General features: G+C 37.8%; 2 protein-coding genes and 1 long non-coding RNA gene across 11 annotated transcripts in view; 2 read left to right on the top strand and 1 right to left on the bottom strand.

The window, feature by feature from the left end:
- Window positions 1–5,739, top strand: part of LDB3 (LIM domain binding 3) — a 119,118-nt gene extending 113,379 nt beyond the window's left edge. For all 8 annotated transcript variants that reach the window (XM_014940367.1, XM_014940373.1, XM_014940370.1 and 5 more), the window contains 3 exons: window positions 1,345–1,465; window positions 2,945–3,060; window positions 4,995–5,739. In XM_014940367.1, the coding sequence (XP_014795853.1) occupies window positions 1,345–1,465; window positions 2,945–3,060; window positions 4,995–5,084 (327 nt within the window). In that variant the 3' untranslated portion in view covers window positions 5,085–5,739. The remainder of the gene's footprint in view (window positions 1–1,344; window positions 1,466–2,944; window positions 3,061–4,994) is intronic.
- LOC106887029 overlaps window positions 1–19,587 on the bottom strand; it is a 57,363-nt gene extending 37,776 nt beyond the window's left edge. For both annotated transcript variants that reach the window (XR_001411779.1, XR_001411778.1), the window contains exons 1-4: window positions 19,168–19,587; window positions 17,102–17,156; window positions 13,101–13,161; window positions 3,367–3,424 (exon numbers count right to left, since the gene is read on the bottom strand). This is a non-coding gene — a long non-coding RNA (uncharacterized LOC106887029). The remainder of the gene's footprint in view (window positions 1–3,366; window positions 3,425–13,100; window positions 13,162–17,101; window positions 17,157–19,167) is intronic.
- Window positions 19,389–19,791, top strand: part of BMPR1A (bone morphogenetic protein receptor type IA) — an 84,474-nt gene continuing 84,071 nt past the window's right edge. Inside the window, exon 1 of the mRNA XM_014940375.1 lies at window positions 19,389–19,407. The gene's annotated coding sequence lies outside the window, so the exon portion shown is untranslated. The remainder of the gene's footprint in view (window positions 19,408–19,791) is intronic.

The raw sequence follows: 19,791 nt of genomic DNA, 5'->3' as shown, positions 1-19,791 counted from the left end.
ACTGCAGCAATAGGAATAATTTTACAGCAGAGTACTGACTTAACTTACCTAATTAATGCTGGCACATAGCAGTTCCCCATTATGGATTTTCATCAGGAAAATAGCAAAGATGCCAGCTGCCTCTATTTATATTAATAAGATTTCTCAATCTGTTTCTTGCTTCTTAGCTCAGTGAGGTTCATAAATGAATCCAAGCCTATTTATCAGTGATAGTTGTTTTGCAAACAGTAACAGAAGTTAATGAATCTCAAATAGCGATTCTCTAATGAGATATATGGCAAACATAAATTAGACTATTTTGTCCATTCACTGCATTGAAAGGATGAAAGAGGACTTAAATCCCTTTTGTCATAGTCAATGGAGATTAAAAATAATCTTTAAAAGAGAATCAGAGTCTACATATACAATTGGAAGCAACATAAAATAGGATCTGGATTGTCAGCTGGTGTAAATCACTGCTGTTTCACTGAAGCTAACAAAGTTAAATTAATTTACACCAGTTACGCAGCTGGGCCTTTGAAATCTGGACTGTTTGACAGAGATACACTATCGAACATTGTCTTGGGCACAAGTAAGAATGACAAATTAGCATCAGAGTCCAGCACAGCAGCTTTTAAACTTGGAGGACTTCTGTATGACAAGATAAGAATGAAGCAGTAATAGAGATTGCTTCATACTGGATAGAAGAAAAGGCTGATACAATCTGGATACTCAGCTCAAGAGAACATCAGTTGCATAGAATGTGGGGTTTTTGTGATGAACACGTGGCCTAGGAACTGACACACACACTCATTTTTGCTAATAGCAAAAGTTAAAATTGAAAAAACCTATTTTATTTCTTTTAGATTTTCACATTAGTTCGTATTCTTGTGAGAAGCTTAGAGAAATTAGTACATAATCTAAATTATTTTGAAACATCAGACTTAAATTGCTTATCAACTGCATGCATTTCTTGGTTTTAGAAAATTACTCTTCATTGAATTCATTACTCTTTATACTCTTGCATTGAAGAGTTCATACTAGTCATGTGAAAACAAAGGAGAAAATAATCAGAATCTTTGTGCAGAATCTATCCTGCAACAGCGACTGGGCATGTTGATGCAAACAGCTGGCTGAACTTTGTTTCATTTTGGCAAATGTATTGTTCTAGAAAGTTTGCAGTCCTATTTCCTCTTTCTTTCCAAAGGTCTCCAATTTCTGTCATGTTTCTTTCTTTTGAGGAGGGGAATTGGCTGATACAGAAAGGAAAAATATAGAGCATCTCTGCCTTGTATTTTTCTCCAGTAGGTAGTTGCAGGGCATGCTATTCTGCTGGAGATTTTTGTTTGTTTGTTTGTTTTGCAGGAAGTGATGCACGCCCTAAGACAGACTTGGCACACAAGTTGCTTTGTCTGTGCTGCTTGTAAGATGCCGTTTGGGAATAGCCTCTTTCACATGGAGGATGGGGAACCTTATTGTGAGAAAGGTACAGCGAACCGGACAGTTCTGCTCAGTAATTGTGTGCTTCCTATTGTATGGAAGCAAAGCAAGAATAAATCAGCTGATGAACAAAATTAAATCAGTTACCCATCCAGCATGGATTTTGTTTCCACTCTCTGCATATACAAGTGTTTCCCTCTCTGTATTTTTCTCCACTTTATATGATTGACTAGCAGAGAGCTGGTCTCTTCCTCTGTGTCCCAGAATGCCTTTACCTCATTTCTCTCCCTTATGTATTACAATACTTACCTGCCATTTCTCTCCCTAGACATTTTTTGCCCACCCTCTTCCCTTCCCTGGCAGATTCTGCTCACTAGAAATCTACATGTTATGGAGTGAAAAATTCTTCTTCTAGGTTTCTGGTAGGGCTTTTATACAGTATGTGTGGGTGGCCGCCCACATTATCTCTACTAAGTTGCTTGAATTATCACCTCTCATACTGCTACCTCACCCTAAAACTGATCAACCAACATATATGAAAAAATAGCTCAGCTCAGATGTGCAACACATGGTAGTGCAGATTTTGTTTTCTGAGTGCTGCAATGAATGAACTGCTTCTTGCCAACTAAGAAAGGAAACGGCCAGTTTTTCCCAAAATATGGAAAGCGTAATATGGTTTAATAAATGGTGGTTGCTATGCAAATGAGTTGCCTGACATGGTCAGGAGGCAGGTTAAGGTTTAAGTGGTAGTCCCTCTGTAAGACTCGCCTTGTCCATTTAATGAGCTTCTGGTCTACTTTTCTCTGGAGATTTCTTCCTTATGGTTCCACAAATCAAATTTTAAAAATAAAAAATCAGGGTAAAAATCACTAAGAATCTTCTTAGTGAAGAATGAAAACCATAAAGCATGACTGACTTGGCACCTACCTTTTAAAATTGGAAGTTTTGCCATAACCTCTAATGACTCACACAAATTCCATATAACTTCAGAATTTCTGCTAATCTTTTCCAATGTCAAGTCTTTCTAAATTGCACTTGATAATCAAAGTAAAGATGTATTAACCAGCCAGTATGGGGTTTCCATAATATTCGCTCTTAATGCAGACAGAACATAAATCCAGTCACGGAAACTTAAATGATGTTTTAAAATCCACCCTTAAGGTAACACTCACTGGCCATTAGATTGTGTTTTTTATGGCCATATTTGTCCTTATGAATAGCTTCTACACACATTAAAGCTAATTTAAAACTAATGTGAGAAACAAAAGTTCAAATTTCATGAATTTTTTTGTTTGTTTTCTGTGTTTGTAATGACAACTGTTGTGCTGCTGTGGGGTTTTGCAGGAGTTTGTATTCAAATAATGGAAAGACAATAAACAAATTTCAGTATGAGTGTTTCAGTGAATGTAGTAGGAAACAGCAAAAACAATCCAAAAATTCACCTTCAGGAAACTTTCTATTTCTCTTGGTTTTAACATAATTATGTTAAGAGTTTGTTCTAAGTTTGCTTTTTGTTTTATTTTAGATTATATTGCTTTGTTCAGCACAAAATGCCATGGCTGTGATTATCCTGTTGAAGCTGGAGATAAATTCATTGAAGCTCTTGGACATACTTGGCATGATACCTGCTTCATTTGTGCTGTAGGTTCTATACCAAATACTATCTCCTTTCTTTATGCTCATAAATTGTGAAGTAGCATCAGAAAACCTGAAAGCAGGAATGACTAACATGTGCTTAAGGATGCAGAGGGATTGAATTTCACTAGAATTATTAAATTTGAACCATCACAAGTGAGTGCTTTCTAATAAAGCATTCAGTTTTAGAGTACATACAGTAATACATATCACTATTGCTGTTATTCTTTCCAATGTTTACCAAATAAAGATAAAGCAGGATTTAAAATAAATTAACACCGTACTGAACAGTATAGCCATAATCTTACTTACAAAGCGGTGCCGTTTGCATTTCCATGCAGAATGCTTGTTGAAACTTGCAAAAAGGAGTCTGTTTAGAGAGAATGAATAGTAATTAGCATAGAAGTTGGTCAAACTCATCAATCTGTGGTGTGTATACAGCTATATACTGTGGCCATATTCCCACACTCTGCACACAAAGTAGTAAAATCCATATGACAAAGAGTACTATTCATATGGTTCTAATACAGCTGTGTTGCTCTACAACATATTATTCCTAAGGTAATAATATCTAGAACCTCTAATTAGCTAAAAATAGTATGTTTGCCACACCAAAAATGACAGTGACAATTTCTAATGTTTGTTAACTCTAAAATTTAGGTTGAAGAGCATGAAGTATAGAAATGTTTATAAATATCTAAAGCTAAACTAGCTACTGGTCTTTCAAGGGTACACGGAAGCGAGTGACACACAAATACCCTGTGAAAATTGAAGTCTTTTTGAAACTCTAACAGAAAGGAATACTAAGACGGCGAGTTTCCTTCACAAACTAACAGCTATTAGTGCCTTATAAAAGATACTTTCTCTGAATATTTCATGTTCTTTTTTGCTTGTTCATTTAACTGTATTCTTATGTATTTATTTAAATTAGCAACCCAATTTTCTGTGGAGGTGCTAGTTTTGTTAATGCAGTTCTCACAGCATTTTTTGTTAGGAGCTAACTTTCTTTCAGTGGGTTAAGTCAAAGGCAAATAAACACACGACTCAATGTCTAATATGCTATCTGAATATCCTTTCACGTGATTTTCCTCCCGCTTGCAGTAGCATATCACTGATGTTATCACTCACTGGTCTTAAGCCTGCTATAAGCATTAGGGACAACAGTTATTGTTTTTCCTAGATTCCGATGTGTTGACTTCCTTAAGCGGTTCTAGTCAACTGTGACCTTGCAAGTGGTGGTGCTACCCTGTGTAGGTATCTGTAGAATTTCAGGGCAGTTTAAGCTGATCTAAACTTGGGCTTCCCTGCCTTGGCCATGAGCTCCTACATGCATCCTTCCCTGCCTTGGCCATGAGCTCCTACATGCTTTGTTACGTCAACATTGGCACTTATGCAGCCAGCCAGACAACCCTCTTACGGGTTGAAGAATAACCTGGTAAGAATAAGTAATTAATTTTCAATGATATCGGCTGTCTGAATGACTCAATCAAATAAGCACTTGTACCAAGACAAAGTAATAATAGGAACGAGTATCTAAAAGTATCCTGGGGCCATGGCACCTAAACCAGAACTTTTATAAAATCATATGTGACAGGATAAAGTCTGAGCTAGCTGCATGTGCTTGTGTGTGCCACTATCCTTAGATAGTCTCCACAAGCACTGCTGGGACATGCCGAAGCTTCCTAGGGGATCAGGTACCCTGACTTCATTATAATAGAAACTAGTGAACTACAAATAGTGAACTAGAGGAGACCTGATGCAAGCCAGAGCCTAACCTCAACGTGAAGTAGGAAATGCACTTTGATCCAGGAAATCAGATGTGCTTCTGCCAAAGAAATGTGTGGGCAGAAGAGGGCTACAGTTTAAATTGATAATCATGTCTTTCTCTCTCTCTCTTTTTTTTTTAAATGATTCCTGATTGTATTTATTATTAATTCTAGGTATGCCATGTGAATTTGGAAGGTCAGCCGTTCTACTCCAAGAAGGATAAGCCACTATGCAAGAAGCATGCCCATGCCATCAATATTTAAAAGAAGAGTTGATAGTCAGTAACGCTAGGGAAAAACAGATGAATAACTGGGCAATTATAAAGTTGATAAACATGGCTAGCATTTCTCCTGGTAAAAGCTAGAAAGTTGATACTTCTGAAGTTTAAGTTTAACCTCATTCTTAAATGCAGAACATGCTTTTGCAAAGTTCATACAAAAACTTACCAAATGAACTAGTCCATTTTTAGAGCAACAGTTGGGGAAAATATTGAAATTAAGTAAAAACTGTAATATAAAAAGTAATGCGCAAATACAATTTCAAATTAACTACCCTCAGCAGTTTTACTGCTTAGACCACACACTAGTGTTTAAAAACAACTGGAAAAGTCCTTTTGTAATAAGTCATTTTCTTTCATAACAAGAATGAGCAAGTGCCACATGTACAATAATCTGTAGAACGAAAGGCCATAGCTTTCAAAGGGAAATAAATAGATTAGCGTTTCCTAAGGGAAATAAATAGATTAGGGTTTCTTCTATGAAAAGTGAGTGCTATTCCATTATATTGTGGTGCTACCTCATAGCATCAAACATTTTAGATTCTTTCCAAGTAAGAAGTCTGCCTTGAATCCATATGTAGCTGGGAAGCCTAGGAGACAATCTGTAACTTGGTTTGAAAATAAAGTGGAAACAGAATAATGCCTTCCATAGCCCAGTAAGATTGAGAAAAGCACATTGGGTCAACCTTGCTAGTGCACTTGGTTTATATGTGCACAGTAGATTAGTTCACTTTCAAATTATAATGGAAAAGGACAACTGGCTTTCTCCAAATTGCTCTTAAATTGAATGGAACAGAGCTGGCTGGAAAGGCCAGCTTTTAATTTGAAACCGGTTTTCCTTTCCTCGTATGGAACAAAAAAATACTCAAAGCGCTTTGGTTTCTAATTCTCATTGATACCAGTGGGAGGTAGGAATCTACATTTGGATCTTCACATTGATGAACACAGAAGACACACATCATCTAGCACAGCTAGGAAGTGGGAGATAGCTTGCAAAAGTTCCCTACTTTATCCCACATAGTTAGGAAAAGAGCATCTTTTTTTTTAATCTATAGTAAATTAACATCAATTTAAAAATTCATAAGGAACAAAAAAATACTCAAAGCGCTTTGGTTTCTAATTCTCATTGATACCAGTGGGAGGTAGGAATCTACATTTGGATCTTCACATTGATGAACACAGAAGACACACATCATCTAGCACAGCTAGGAAGTGGGAGATAGCTTGCAAAAGTTCCCTACTTTATCCCACATAGTTAGGAAAAGAGCATCTTTTTTTTTAATCTATAGTAAATTAACATCAATTTAAAAATTCATAAGGCAGCATAACACCACAGGCACATATTTATTACTTTTGTTAGTTTAAATGCAACACATCCTGAACTGTAGTAGTATTTGCCATTGTAAAACAGTTGATAGGCTCTGACAATTAGGATAACCATGCAGTCATCTTTTTTAATATTTTAAGAACAACTTTCAAGTTGTTCAAACAGTTATTTGTAAAATGTTGGGTGTTTGTTTTTTTTTTTTCAAAACAGCAATACTTGCAGTACTGATAATACTTTTGAATTTTTAATTTTAAATATCAATGACTTTTGTATTGGTGACAGCAGTTCTGTCTGATACAAAATAGAGTTAAAATGGAAAGTCTGATCACTATTCAAGTTTTATTAATTTGTTTAAGCGAGAATTATGATCTGTGTGTTGACAGCATGCAGTACAGACAGTTTTGAATTAGTATTTCTGAGGCTGCGGATGCATTCTGTGGGCCACATTCTGGTGCCATCTGCACCCTATTTTACCTTGTGTTTTAGGTAAAAAGACCTTACATAGCATTGTCTGCCTTTTTCCTCCTATGGGTAGAAAATTGATGTGTCTTTTCAGAGATTAAAAACTACCCAAAGCTTGGGGGAGGAATAAAAGTAATTTGGAGTTCTGAAATGAGAGTTAAGTTAGCTGCAGGCAGTCCGCATCTTGGACAAAAATAACAACCTGAACTGCCTTTGGCAGTTTTGACAGGTATGACCTGTATTTATTCAGTTAGGTACCTTAGTTCTTGCTGATCTTAGCAGTGATCTGATCTGAGTTCTACAGGGTCAGACTTTTGTATGCATGAATTATTCTAAAACACTAGTACATTATATGCAAAGCCTTTTTTTTCTATAGCAAACAAATTTTCTGTTTTCAGTCAGTGCTGGGCTGGTGTGAATATGGTTCCATTGATTACAAAATCCAAAGATCTGGCTCATATTATTCTCTAGAGGAAAAAATTGTAATCATGGAGGTTAAATATTTTTTCACTCATATTTGACTTCATTCATAACAGTGAGACAATTCTAGATTTCCTTTTAATTTTTGAATGTCATTCAACAAAATGGTGTTCATTATTCTCTGTTATTTAAGAGAATTCATATCAATGTATTATGTACTAAGACTGCATTGAAGATATTCTTTAGGCAGATTTCTGTGCTACCCACTGACTGGGACTGGTCTCTTACTGTCAACGTCAAATCAAGGAGTCAGACTCCTTGGGAGGACACAAAATGCTAGGGCTTGTGATGCCTCAGGAGAATGTCATGAGGTCTTTCACCTCTACTCTGCATATGTGTATATATGTGTGTGTCTCACTTTCCACCTTCCCCCTCAGTGTCCCTAAAAGCTCCCTCTTCCCTGGCAGCGTGATGAATAAAGCATTTTAAATGGCCAGAGATGGAAGGCAGGGGTACAGGCTGTGAGGAGATGGTGGTAGGCAGCATGGCTGGGGCTGTCTCTTCTTCACATTCACAGGGGAGCCCAGATTGCCAGCTGCAGCGGCCCAGGTCAGCCTGTGAGTTGCTGGGACGGACAAGGGGAAGGAGGCCTGGATCAGAGAAGGGAGAGCACCAGTGGCAGCCAAATGTAGGGGCTCTGGGGGCCTCTGGTTGAGTGTGAAAAGATGAGGCATTGAGGAAATGGGAAACCCTTTCTGAAGCTGGGGTTGGAGGAGGGGTAATAGCTAGTTACCTAGGGCCAGTTTCCCTAAGTTGATATGTTAGATAGTTGGGGTGGGGCAGGGGGAGGAAGGGGGGGAATAGCCAGGATGACTCACTACAGTCAGGGAAAGGGCTTGAAGCAAGAAATTAGGGTGCAAGTAGCTCACAATAGTCAGAGGGATAATTTGAATAGAAGGGGTGAGCAAAGGGTACACAGGATCCAATCTAGTAAATTTGAAGTCAGTTCTGCAGAAAGGTGAATGGAATGTATGTGAGCATAGCTGAGCTAGCTTGTGGGGCGGCAACAGTGAACATGCAGCAGCACAGACTTCACTGGGAGCCGTACCAACCTGAGAGAGTCTTGGAAATTTCCTTGGACAGATAACCTGCACTGTAACACATGCCCTGACTCCAGCTGGTGTCTGAGCAAGTGAGATTGAAGCTAGTTTACATATGGCTATATGAGGTACAGTGATATCTCTGAATGAAGATCAGAGATACCCTGAGGATTATCATGTAATAAATTTCCTGTTTTGACTTGTGCTGCTTCATAATGTGGTCCAAAAATAGGGAATCCACTTACCCGCCCTTGATATCTATATTAAGATATAATTTTTGCACATATCTGAACCAGAAATTTGTGAATAATAATGTAGTATTTTAACATTCACAGGGGTAGAATACCACATAACTGCTGATACTCTTCTGCCACATGTCACCTTTGTGATATGGAAGGGGGAAAGATGCATAGATATATATGTATAATTCAGAATAGGGCCTTTCAACTATCACTGAACATAAACGCTGTACAAAAATATGCAAGATGAATAATGTGTACTTGTTTATGTTTTATGTCTTGTAATAGATGCCTGGGACAAATCCTAAGTTCCTCTAAATATTTCTTTTCATTCTAATTAACGTGGGGTTTTACATAATAAAACAAAGATACTGCACCTCTGAATGATCAAATAAAAAGACTAGTCCTTTATCTAATTAATAACTTCAATATCTAATTATTCAATAATTTTTCAAAGGCTTCAGAAATGATCTTGTTTCTTTTTCACTTTTTCTGTTCTTTTTGCAGAACAGAGTAAATAAAATGTTTCCAAAGAAGACTGCTTTTATTATCTGGAAAAAAACCCACTGTTATGACTTCTTTTTTTCAAAGTTAGTTTTTACTATATTGGATTTACACATTTCTAAAATCAATTCAAAAACAGGAAAAATATTCTATTTTGGTCCTTCGGTGGTCAGTACTTTGGGTGAAATGTTTTGTTAGAGATTATTCGTATTTATGTTTAATAATGTCAATGTCCACAGAACTGAACACACTCATTAGTGTCTAATGCTGGGCACGCTAATATTTGTTTGCAATATTCGTCTCCTGGTAGCAAATATTAATTTGTTTAGTATTTATAAACATTAGAATTTGAAACTGAGTGATTTCTTGCCTGCAGTGATCATATTAGAAGTCTAGGTTTTATAACATATTGACATGTTGACTTGATGCCACAAGTGCTCTTGCTTTTAGATATATATTTTTTCCTAAGTTCCTAGTTCTTTCAGAAACAGAATGTAGTGTGGTTTATGAGGTGTGAGTAACTACCTTGCATGGATTATCTGTGCCAACATGAGTTAAACAGTCTAGTAATAAAAGCAATGTACAAATACAGTTAATGCTTTATGATTTGGGCATATTTATTAATATGGCATGTGAACAGCTGACAGCTTCAGCCATGCAATACTGATGAGAAAGCATACACAAGCTTGTACTCTATACTTCAGACCTGAAAATAAAAATTAAAAGCATTGGTTTCCACTTTATTGTATATCAATCTTGAATGTTTTATTAACCAAATAACGTTGTTTTAAACAAACAAATGTTAGTATGCTTAAAAGACGTATACTAACAGTACATGTTGCAACTTAGCAAGACTTGTATAGTCACAGACCTTATTGTGTCAACAAATACTGTTTATAGTAACTTTATAAGGAATGAGTAAATTCTGTCTTCGGTTACATCGATGCATCTGAGAACAAAGTTTGATTGCATAAATTCAGGTGGGTGTTCTTCCATTTCTTAGTAGAAGTGACTTTAAATAATATTAAAAATTTTTTAAACATTCTCATTGAACTCTAGTGCCAAGAAATACTTCCAAATGAAAGGATATCTTCATATAACAGTGTGGCTTATGAAAACAGCCATTTTGTGCATTCCTAATCCACCCCCCTCAGGAATGCAGGATTTTTAAAGATACAACTAATTATATTAAACCTAATTAAGAAGTTAAGATAAATTGACAGGCTTGGCTTTAGCTGGCATTACAAAGTACAGCATCAGGAATCACAACTTTGTGCACTTTGATTTTATTTTACAGCCCTAATTTCTGTTTACAATGTGCAATAAGGGAAAACGCAATTCAAAAGAATGAACAGAACATATGACATTTTCTGACAGTTCAAAATTGCTGTTGTGCAGACTGTCTGTTCTGGCCTTTAACCTATGCACAAGACAGTGGTTCCTAAACTGTGCACTGTGATCTCTGGAGAGTTCAGCTGTTGGAAGTAGAAGCAACAGAGGCACAAGCATAGCACTGTGCCAGCTATTAGGGTGCAAAAAACGAACAGAGCAAAGGTCATAACAAAAGGGCATGGTGCAAAATAGCCTGACGAGTGGTGAATTAAGAGATTCTTCTTAGAAAAGAGACTATGATTTGCTCTTAAGAAAATGGTGATTTCAAAACTATAGGCTTTGGCATTGTTCCTTCCCCCACCCCTCCCCAATCCTGAATCTTAAATTCAGCCAGTTTCTGTTGATTAAGAAAGGAAGGAATGTGTGAATGAGATTGCTGAAACCATTATTGAATACACAATGAAATGCTTTGTTCTCCCAGCCAAATCAGAGCGTTAAGGATGAGATTCAGATTATATTCAGGCACAAATTCTGTGCTGTATGCCTATAAAACATGCCCTTAGATAGCTGTTAAAAACAGTTACTCCTCCTCTTAGGAAGATTACATCAAAAGAAAACAGTAACAAATGTGCGTTGTACTAATAAGGACTGTCAGACTGAGTCACAAGACTTTTCTATGTAAGAAGGACAAGCAGAACATTTTTTTTTTTTTTTTTAACAAAGCTAAACTTCGGAACAAAAAGTTTTTTCTTTAAAAGTTGCTAGATTTTAACTGTTAGATAATAATTGGTATGTATAATGTATCATTAATAAATCTACCTGAACTACAAAAGTATTTTCTAATCTTACTACTTCAGAATTCCGATTATTTTCATTAATGATGAAGATGTTATGGAAATTCTTCTGCTTCCACTTGGTTTTACTATGTGTAGTGTTGCAGAGAAAGAGTTGAGGTCTTTCTGAAATGTAATTAATGATATCTTTTTCTTTTAATTAGAAGTTATAGATAAAAAACCAACTTTGAATTGAATAAATGTGATGGTTCTTCCAGTGCTTGTGGAATGAATACTGCTTGCTACAAGCAAGCTAGGAAACTTCCTGTTCATCTAGAATGTTTTATTCTTCTGGTGCATTTAAGAGGATGTTTTGGGTTCTTGGGAACCTTAATAAGTATCTATAGCCATAATTAAGGATCTCATTTCAGAACAAAAGAATGATTTACAGAATTTTAATTCTTTTAAAATCTAATGGTATGTAGACTGGAACATAATGCTGGGATAAAGGTTTAGTTAGATTTAAAGAAATCTTAATGTCGATAAATGCAAGCATTCCTTATGCATGTATGGCACATGTATGTGTATTAAAATACTCAGTACCAATGCTCTGATTTCCTTTAAGTAGATGTGTTTCATACCTGCAGTATTTGAGCCTAAATTGTTGTAATATACATAACTTTACATAATATACATAACTTTACTATACATAACATGATAATCATGCATTAGACTGATTGCATGTAGAGACCAAGTTTTTGTTATCAGTTTGGTGTATGTGCTTTATGAGGTAACATCTCTAGGCTCCTGATAGCATAGGAAATGTGGGAGCAGAAAGAAGGGCACACTTGCCAAAATCAGGCTTTATCTAAAAAACATGAATTCAGGAATTTATATTTATGCATTATAAACAAAGACCAAATATATTCCTTCACAACCAAATGTTCTTCTGCAGTACCCAATGCCACTGCTAGGCCTGTATGTTCCCTGAGCCATTTTCTTTTTCTTCCTGGAACCTTTTTCCTGTACTGATTCTGAGACATCATAAATTTCCTATGATGTCTGCACATGTGGAAGTCTGACCAAAGTTACTGTTACACATGCTTGTAAGCTGTGTAACAATGTGAGGTAGAAAGTAATATAATGTGCTGTGCTGATAGTGTGAGTGTATCCAGCCAGCCTACTGCATCCTGGAAATACCAGCTTTACTGAGATTTATTGTGCACACACAATATATATGACACTAATTGGAAGTTTCTGCTTTACTGCATGTATGCTACACAGCATCTATGCTACACTGCACATACTTCTGGCCAAAAAATCCTTGCAAGAAATGTGATAGTGCTAGCCAGAGAGATTCAGGTTCTAGCTATCACATCAAATTTAGCATAACTGAATCTAAACTGTGTTGTTATGAAATAATGACAGAGCATACTTAGCCTTTGAGCCTATTCCCAGTGCCAGCTGCTGCAGCAAAAGGAGAATAGGGCTGTATTTTATGCAGATGATGATTGTCAGCCATCTGTATTATGTAAACCAGTTTCTGGAATAGCAGCTTTTCTGAGTTGCCATTCTTCTGTTACTTCGATGTGACACCAACTAGACTGAATTCAAACTTGCAAAGATCATTTGGCAGAATTTATCTGTGCTCACACTTAAGTATTCCACATTTCCCCCATGTCTCTTACTTAGCTTTGTGTTACTCATAATGGATTGGAAACAATCTACTGGTGGTAATTACACCTATGCACACAACCAGGGACTTTGAGGTTAAGAAGAGTATCCCAAGAGATTAAATTCTTAGTAGCAAATACGTAACATATTATCCAATTTTTATACACTTACCTGGCTAGTGGTTGTTGGAGGCTTCATTGATTTCCTAAGTTGCTCTCTGTTCAGTAGTTCTCTAAAAGGAAAGAGTCAGTGTTACTAGAAAGTAGGTATTAAAAGCTGGGGACAGTATATATCCTTAAGGTCCAGATTTGCACTATTTAGAAGAAACTCAACCAGTTTTTGCTGCTATGTGAGTCTCACCAAAAAAAATAAAGAATGCATAACAGAGAAATGCTGGGCTGTTACTACTCCTCCCTAACTCTGGGTAAGAAGCCTCATCACTTTCCAGTTTAGGGAAATTCACTGGCACGGAAAGGTATAAATTACATCTCTGTATGCCAGCTTCAGAGAACCTGGCCACAAATACTTAAGCTGGGAAGATTTTGTTCATTCCTTTAAAGGGCAGCAACAAAGTTTTCTGCTTTCTCTGATCTCATAACACACAAACAAATTAATACAACAATCTTTAAGTCAAAGGATAATTAAGTGAATGTTTATTCATTATTACGTGCAACTGCTTAAAAGTGAACAATTGCTATCAAACAGGGCACATGTGAAAGGAGTAAAATGAGATAAACATGTAGGAGAGTGAAAATGCAAAGAAAAAGTAGCTTTTAGCATAGCAATTAACCACCCAAGCTACCCTTCCTTTATTCATCGCAGGATAATTCATTGTAACTGAATTAATGGTGAAACATTCAGTAATAGGCTTCAGTAAGGAAATAGGAGCAGTGTATCAGGATATCCTTTTTCCGCCCCAGAGTACCAATACTTTCAATTTTATATACAACGGAAGTAATTAATTCTAACACAAAGAAGCACAGCTGTATTTCCTGATGGTCACACATGCAATAGCTACTATTGTTTAGCATTTTGAGTATGTACACTGAAAACTATTCAACTGCTTTGAACATTTGATATTTTGGGGGATTTAATTTCTATTAGTAGCTTTTGAATTTACAGTGGAATTTTAATATGCTATTATCTTAGATCCAATCCTGCATCCCTAATCAGGTAATTTTTTGCTGATGCCAGTGGGAGTTTAAACTGAATTATGTATAGCTGCCAAATCCGGAGATCTGCAGACACAGGCCAATTTCTCATTGGAAGCAAAGGAAGTTATAGACTATTTGTCAGGATTTGCTTTCAGTTCTATGTGTTTCTTTAATTTGTTCAAGTTTCAGTTCTAGTAGGTATTCAAGTATCTCACACACTAAGGGAGAAAGCTTTATTGCTATGCTTTTAGCTTCATTACCTATTTTCAGACATGTTAGCTGACTGCTGTGACTGATACACAAGCATATCCTTTTCTTATTATTCATTTAGTAGACATTTATTATTTTGGTTTTGCTAGAATATGAAAAAAAAGAGAATGACAGTATTTTGCTGCATTTGTTCTTATTTAACAGCTACACGTTCGTGGTTAAAAGTATGTTTAGACTGAGAAAAAACTAAGGATTTAATTATTGGAAATTAATTGGTTAATTTGTTTTGTATAAGGATTCACATTTGTTTCATTCTAACAAGCTTGAAAGAACATAGCATTTTCAGTCTCATAAATGTCCATCTTTGTAGATCTCTACACTACCCACTACAGCTGCCAGAAACACATCCACTTAAATCCACGCCTCTTGAGGACAAAGCTGTCAGACATACCAAGGCAGAAATTTGCTGTATTGAAAAGAATTCTACTTGTTTAACAGCAGGTTTATAAAACATTTCCTCTTTCAGCATTGGTTCACTTTCTGTTGCTGAAAAGGATCATTATCAAGAAGCAAATTTTTTGTTACAAAAGCTTGAGGGGATGAAGCCTCAGCATCAATAGCAGAAATACTAATACAATGTGGTTTTGGATCGAAGGAATATTCAAACTCGTAAAAGAAACTAACAAATACCTTTTACAATAAAAGGTGGAGGAACACAAACATATCTTAGATATAACTATTCTCAGAGAGAAGCTAATAATTAAAACTTCCTTGTAGATCATTTAGCACTGCAGACCGATAGTTAATTCCTAATATAAATTTTAAAATCAGCACTAGAGTCTAAATCTAAATAATTAATCTTCTCAGAGGAAACGAAGACTTTCAAGATTTTATTCGCATGCATCTAGGGAAAATCATATTACTAATTCTCCAAACAAACTGATATGAGTGAAGCACCCAGGTGTAGCCTCTGCTGAGCCTCCAAATATTTCCTTTTTCTGTGTTAGACTTATGAAGATCTGACTACCTGACATTGGCTTTAAGAAAAACAAAATAATTTTAAATGTTTCTTTGTATTCATAAGGAGACTTGTCTCAAGGTTTATTATGGCCTGGTGAAAAGACTGCAATATGGCTTTTGTACCTGGCAATCCATAAAAACAGAAACATATAGCTCAACTAGGCATAGAAGAAGAAACAGGAAAAGCAACAGAAAGTTTGGTTCTTGACTGGCAAAATGTGTTCTACATCACTTGTCATATCAGGCAAAGTGGTCGCATTACTACAGCCCTTTGCAAGATGCAATTGAGTTCCCTGCTGCACAGCTCAATAAGGAATCAGTTCACATCCTGCAGCAGCTGCCTAAGGCATATGACAGGAATAGCCATTAGGTTCTCCTTCCTCCCTGTCCACCTGCACAAGGCTGAAGAAGAATCTGGTCTGCAGAAACCCAGAAGTAACCCCGAAACACACCAAGTGCTTAAGCTGTGGGAAGAGTTTCCTGTTTCCTTGTGCCTGCGCTCTGCACATGGAGCTGTTTGGAGTGGCTCTCCAGTGCTCTCCAGTGCTGCCCTGTGCTCAGTTCCACATCACGCTTATTGGACTGAAGGTTGGCCAGGGCTTACAGGGCTGATGAATACTTTTGCCTTTTTACTATCAGTGCTTCACTAGCAGAAATTTTTAAAAAACACCTTTCTTCACATATTTGATTCTGTCTTGTTGAATTAATTATGTTTACCTTTAAAACACTTAATATCCATGACATTTCTAAGTGACAGAGAACTCAATACATTTATAATCAAAAGAATGTGATTTGAAGTAAAATAATAAAATAATTCTGAAAAAAAAAGACAAAGCCAAATTCATGTCATTTTAAGTGAAAAAATTGTGTCCCTGGCTGAAGGGCAATATTTTTTTAATATGTAACATGCAATGTTTATTTTGGTAACAGTAACAGAGAAGTACTCATCTAATTGCAAACAGTTTTCAAAAATATATTTGTATCACAGATTTAAGACATATGAATTCCAGACACTGAAGGGAAGAAGGATCTACAAAGATCAAAGTCCTATTACATGGATGGCCTTCTCCCTACATATACCTCTTTGCTCTAAGAGATCTTTTGATATTTAAGATTTGCAGTTCCCAAGCGATTCCAAGAACTAATAAGAAATTCCTGGAGAGGAAATGACAAAGAAAGCAGCTGGAAGACTATCCAATTAATGATTTAACTTTTTTAAATACAGCTCTCTTCATCATGACTGTCAGTCTTGAACTGCTTCTTCCATATTTCATGTTAGACTTCTACATCCCATCCTGGCCAAATGTCCAATGAACATGTTTATTTTCAGAGTACTGTGATTTGAGTGTTGCTCAACTAAAAAAATAAATACCTCATGGTACCAAAACCTGATGAGTCTGAGTTTTTGCAGATTCCTAAAATGTTCACCAGGTGAGATGTCTGTTACTGTTAACCAGCTCACGGTAACCCTCTGTCTTTCTGAGTGCCTATCACCTAAAGCGTTCATCTTCTGGTTTAAATAGATATCTATCTCTACCTATCCCACAAGGTAAACAAAGCAAAACAACTCAGATTTGACTCTTTGTGGTTTACTTGACAAAAGTCTTAGGTTGAATTTCCACAGTTAATTTCAGTTGAGGAAAATACAATTGGTTTCTTCAGGCAGTGAGTAAAGAAAAACTCTTCCACCATCAGGTTGAACATCTCACATGTCAAGAATGGTCAGCAATCCCCTCCTCCCACACAGGCCACTGTACAATTGTAAATAAGGAATTTTAGTCTACTCACATTGTTTTCATACTTCTGTTGTAAATCTGTATGTTTCAAAAATGACGATTTATACCTGTATGAAATTGGAAACATATTGTCAGTACTGCACTGTTTTGAAAGACACCAGTACTTCCCATGTGATGTTTCATCAGACATTCATCACAATCTAAATATTTTTAAGTTTGTTATGATTCATCATTTTAGATCAAGATTCAGTTCTGTCTCCTGCAGCCCTAATATTTTTAGGATGTAGTTTGCTTTTACTGACTTTATTCTGTGACTGAGACAAGTATTCACACAGTGCTCGTTTATGCGGAGAATAGGCATAGTGGCCATGGCAATGCAAACCTCGTCCTCAGCAACACTATTTCTGACCTGACAGGGATTATCACTTGTTTTATCTTCAGTGCCTGAGTGCCTTGAGAAGTACTAGCTAAAATGGCAATTTCTGCTACGTGCAAATTTACTCACCAGCAATTGGATGAAAGTATTCGATCCATTTCACACAAGGGATCAGATTAATTTCAAGGCTAGTGGTTTTTGCTAAATTCATGCATACTGGATTTAAATCAATATCCAACATCTGAAAAGCACAGGACTGTATTACCACACAGATTATTACTTAAAGAGATGCTAGCTCTAACAGCTTTGGTTCTGGTTGGGAGCACACACACGCATGTTGCATTCTTCTTCCATATTGAGTGTCTATTCTGTTGCTATAATCTGATAGTAGACAGAGTGGAAGAACAGCAGACTCATATTTTCCTTTGAAATTATAAACATAAGCATACAAGTTCTGTATTGCTTGGCATGAAAGCTGTGATTTTGTCTTTCTTGCAGGCTGTCTTTGTTTTGGACACTGACAGATTTTTCTGGATGATGGTCATTGGAAAAAATTTTCTCAAAGTCTAGTAAGACAAGACCTGTATTTTTAAATGCCTATCACCGTAGTACCTGGCCACCTACACTTACTAGGTGTGCCTTTAACTGCCTACACTTTAAAGGAGTCTGTGAAGTTGATAGGTTTGAAATTATACTTGCTCTTTTGTTTTGCTATATAGGGTAGTATGCAGGCTAAGCACTCGCCTAAAGATCCGTGGGCACCACACACATGAATGATATTGCAGAGCCAGTGCTCTCATCCTACCTTCAGAGGTGGCCACTCTGGAGTACACAACATTTACAAGTCCTATCTGATACTAACACACAAAAATGGAGCTAGATTGGAGACGTCAACAAAATAAGAGAGCCAGGGTTTCCCACAGTATATGCACATGTGGCTATTTGGCACCGATAAGCAAGATTGCTTCCCATTTGGTTATTCTCTAGAAACAGTTTATCTGGGCAGGCATCTTGACACTAGCAATTGCTGGTGTGTCCTTAAGGCCTAAAGGGTGTTTTGGTCTGCAGCAATGGGAAATCAAGTAGGTTTATGAGATACATATTATCTTCATTTCCCCCTGCAGTTGGCTTTGCATACAAAGTTATTGACTCAAAATAACCAAGTGACAGGGTAAGTGAAAGGCAAGACCACGTCAACAGCACAACTGCTGCCCCTTTATTGAGTGAAAGACTGAAAACAGCAGCCCAGGTGGGAACTGTGCAATCTCCTCCTCCTCATATGACATACTGTCATTAAAGCTCCTTCTGCGCTGCTGCTGGGAGACCTCACTTGAAGACAGACAGACAAATTATTACTTTGCTAATTTGTCCTAATGATGAAGAGCTTGGAAATGCAATGCAAATCATGGCCTTCAGCAACCTTATCAGTGTGCAAAGCAGCTCCCTGCAGAAGTTATAATGTATTCCAATCTAACTAACTGAGCTTATTCATTTAGAGATACAGGAAATGGAAAAAAGCAAACAAACAATTCTGTCCTTTGCAACAGAATTCTATCCCTCATACAGCACTGCAACATCAGTCTTTTTGGAACTATTTTTCCCAAAGCTAAAAGGCCCGTTTGAGGCCCTCAATTTTCCCTGTGCTGTTCCACCACTGCCTGCTCGTTGCCCACCCCAGCTCACGCACAGGCCCCTTTTTAATTCACATCAAAGCTGCTACGGTAATCCTCCACCCCACCTACTCTGTGAATCCTGGCAGCTTGTCCATTTTCCATGGCGCCAACTCCACCAGCATCTGGATGGAGCTTCCCGCCCGGCAGCCATATTCAGCCTTAGCTGCTTCTCACGTCTCACTCCCTCTTCTTGGCCAGCAGTGCCTCCATGACACCTACTTGGCCATTTTTTGTGCTCACGCCATTCCTGGCCTTTCCTAGAGGAGCTCCTGCACCCTCTTCGCTGGGAAAGCCCTTCTCGGCGGCAGAGTAAGATAACGTCTGGGTCCCGGGGCTGGGGGCGGGTGCCCGAGCGGGGCAAAGAGCCTAGCGACAAGCTCGCTCAGGCGGCGGCTGGCTGCGGCCTGCGCTCCCGCCCGAGGAGGGACTCCGGGGGAGGAAAAGCAGGCCCGGCTAGTTCCTCCCGGCCAACTTTTTTTCCCGGGGTGCCCCGCCAGCCCTCCCGCCCACGGCACGTGTTGATGGAAAGGCGGAGGAGGCGGGCGGGCGCCGCCGGGGGTAGAGAGAGAGGGAGAGCCCGGACGGCGGCCCCCGCCCGACCCTTCTGAGGGGCGCCCGCTCCCGCCCCAACGGTCCCCCCCTCAGCCAACGGCCGAGCCGCGCGCCCCCCTCAGCCAACCGCCGGGAGATCGG

This window comes from Calidris pugnax, unplaced genomic scaffold, assembly GCF_001431845.1.
Source record: "Calidris pugnax isolate Ruff unplaced genomic scaffold, ASM143184v1 scaffold39, whole genome shotgun sequence".
Taxonomy (NCBI): Eukaryota; Metazoa; Chordata; class Aves; order Charadriiformes; family Scolopacidae; genus Calidris; species Calidris pugnax.
This window is presented reverse-complemented; position numbering and strand designations above follow the sequence as displayed.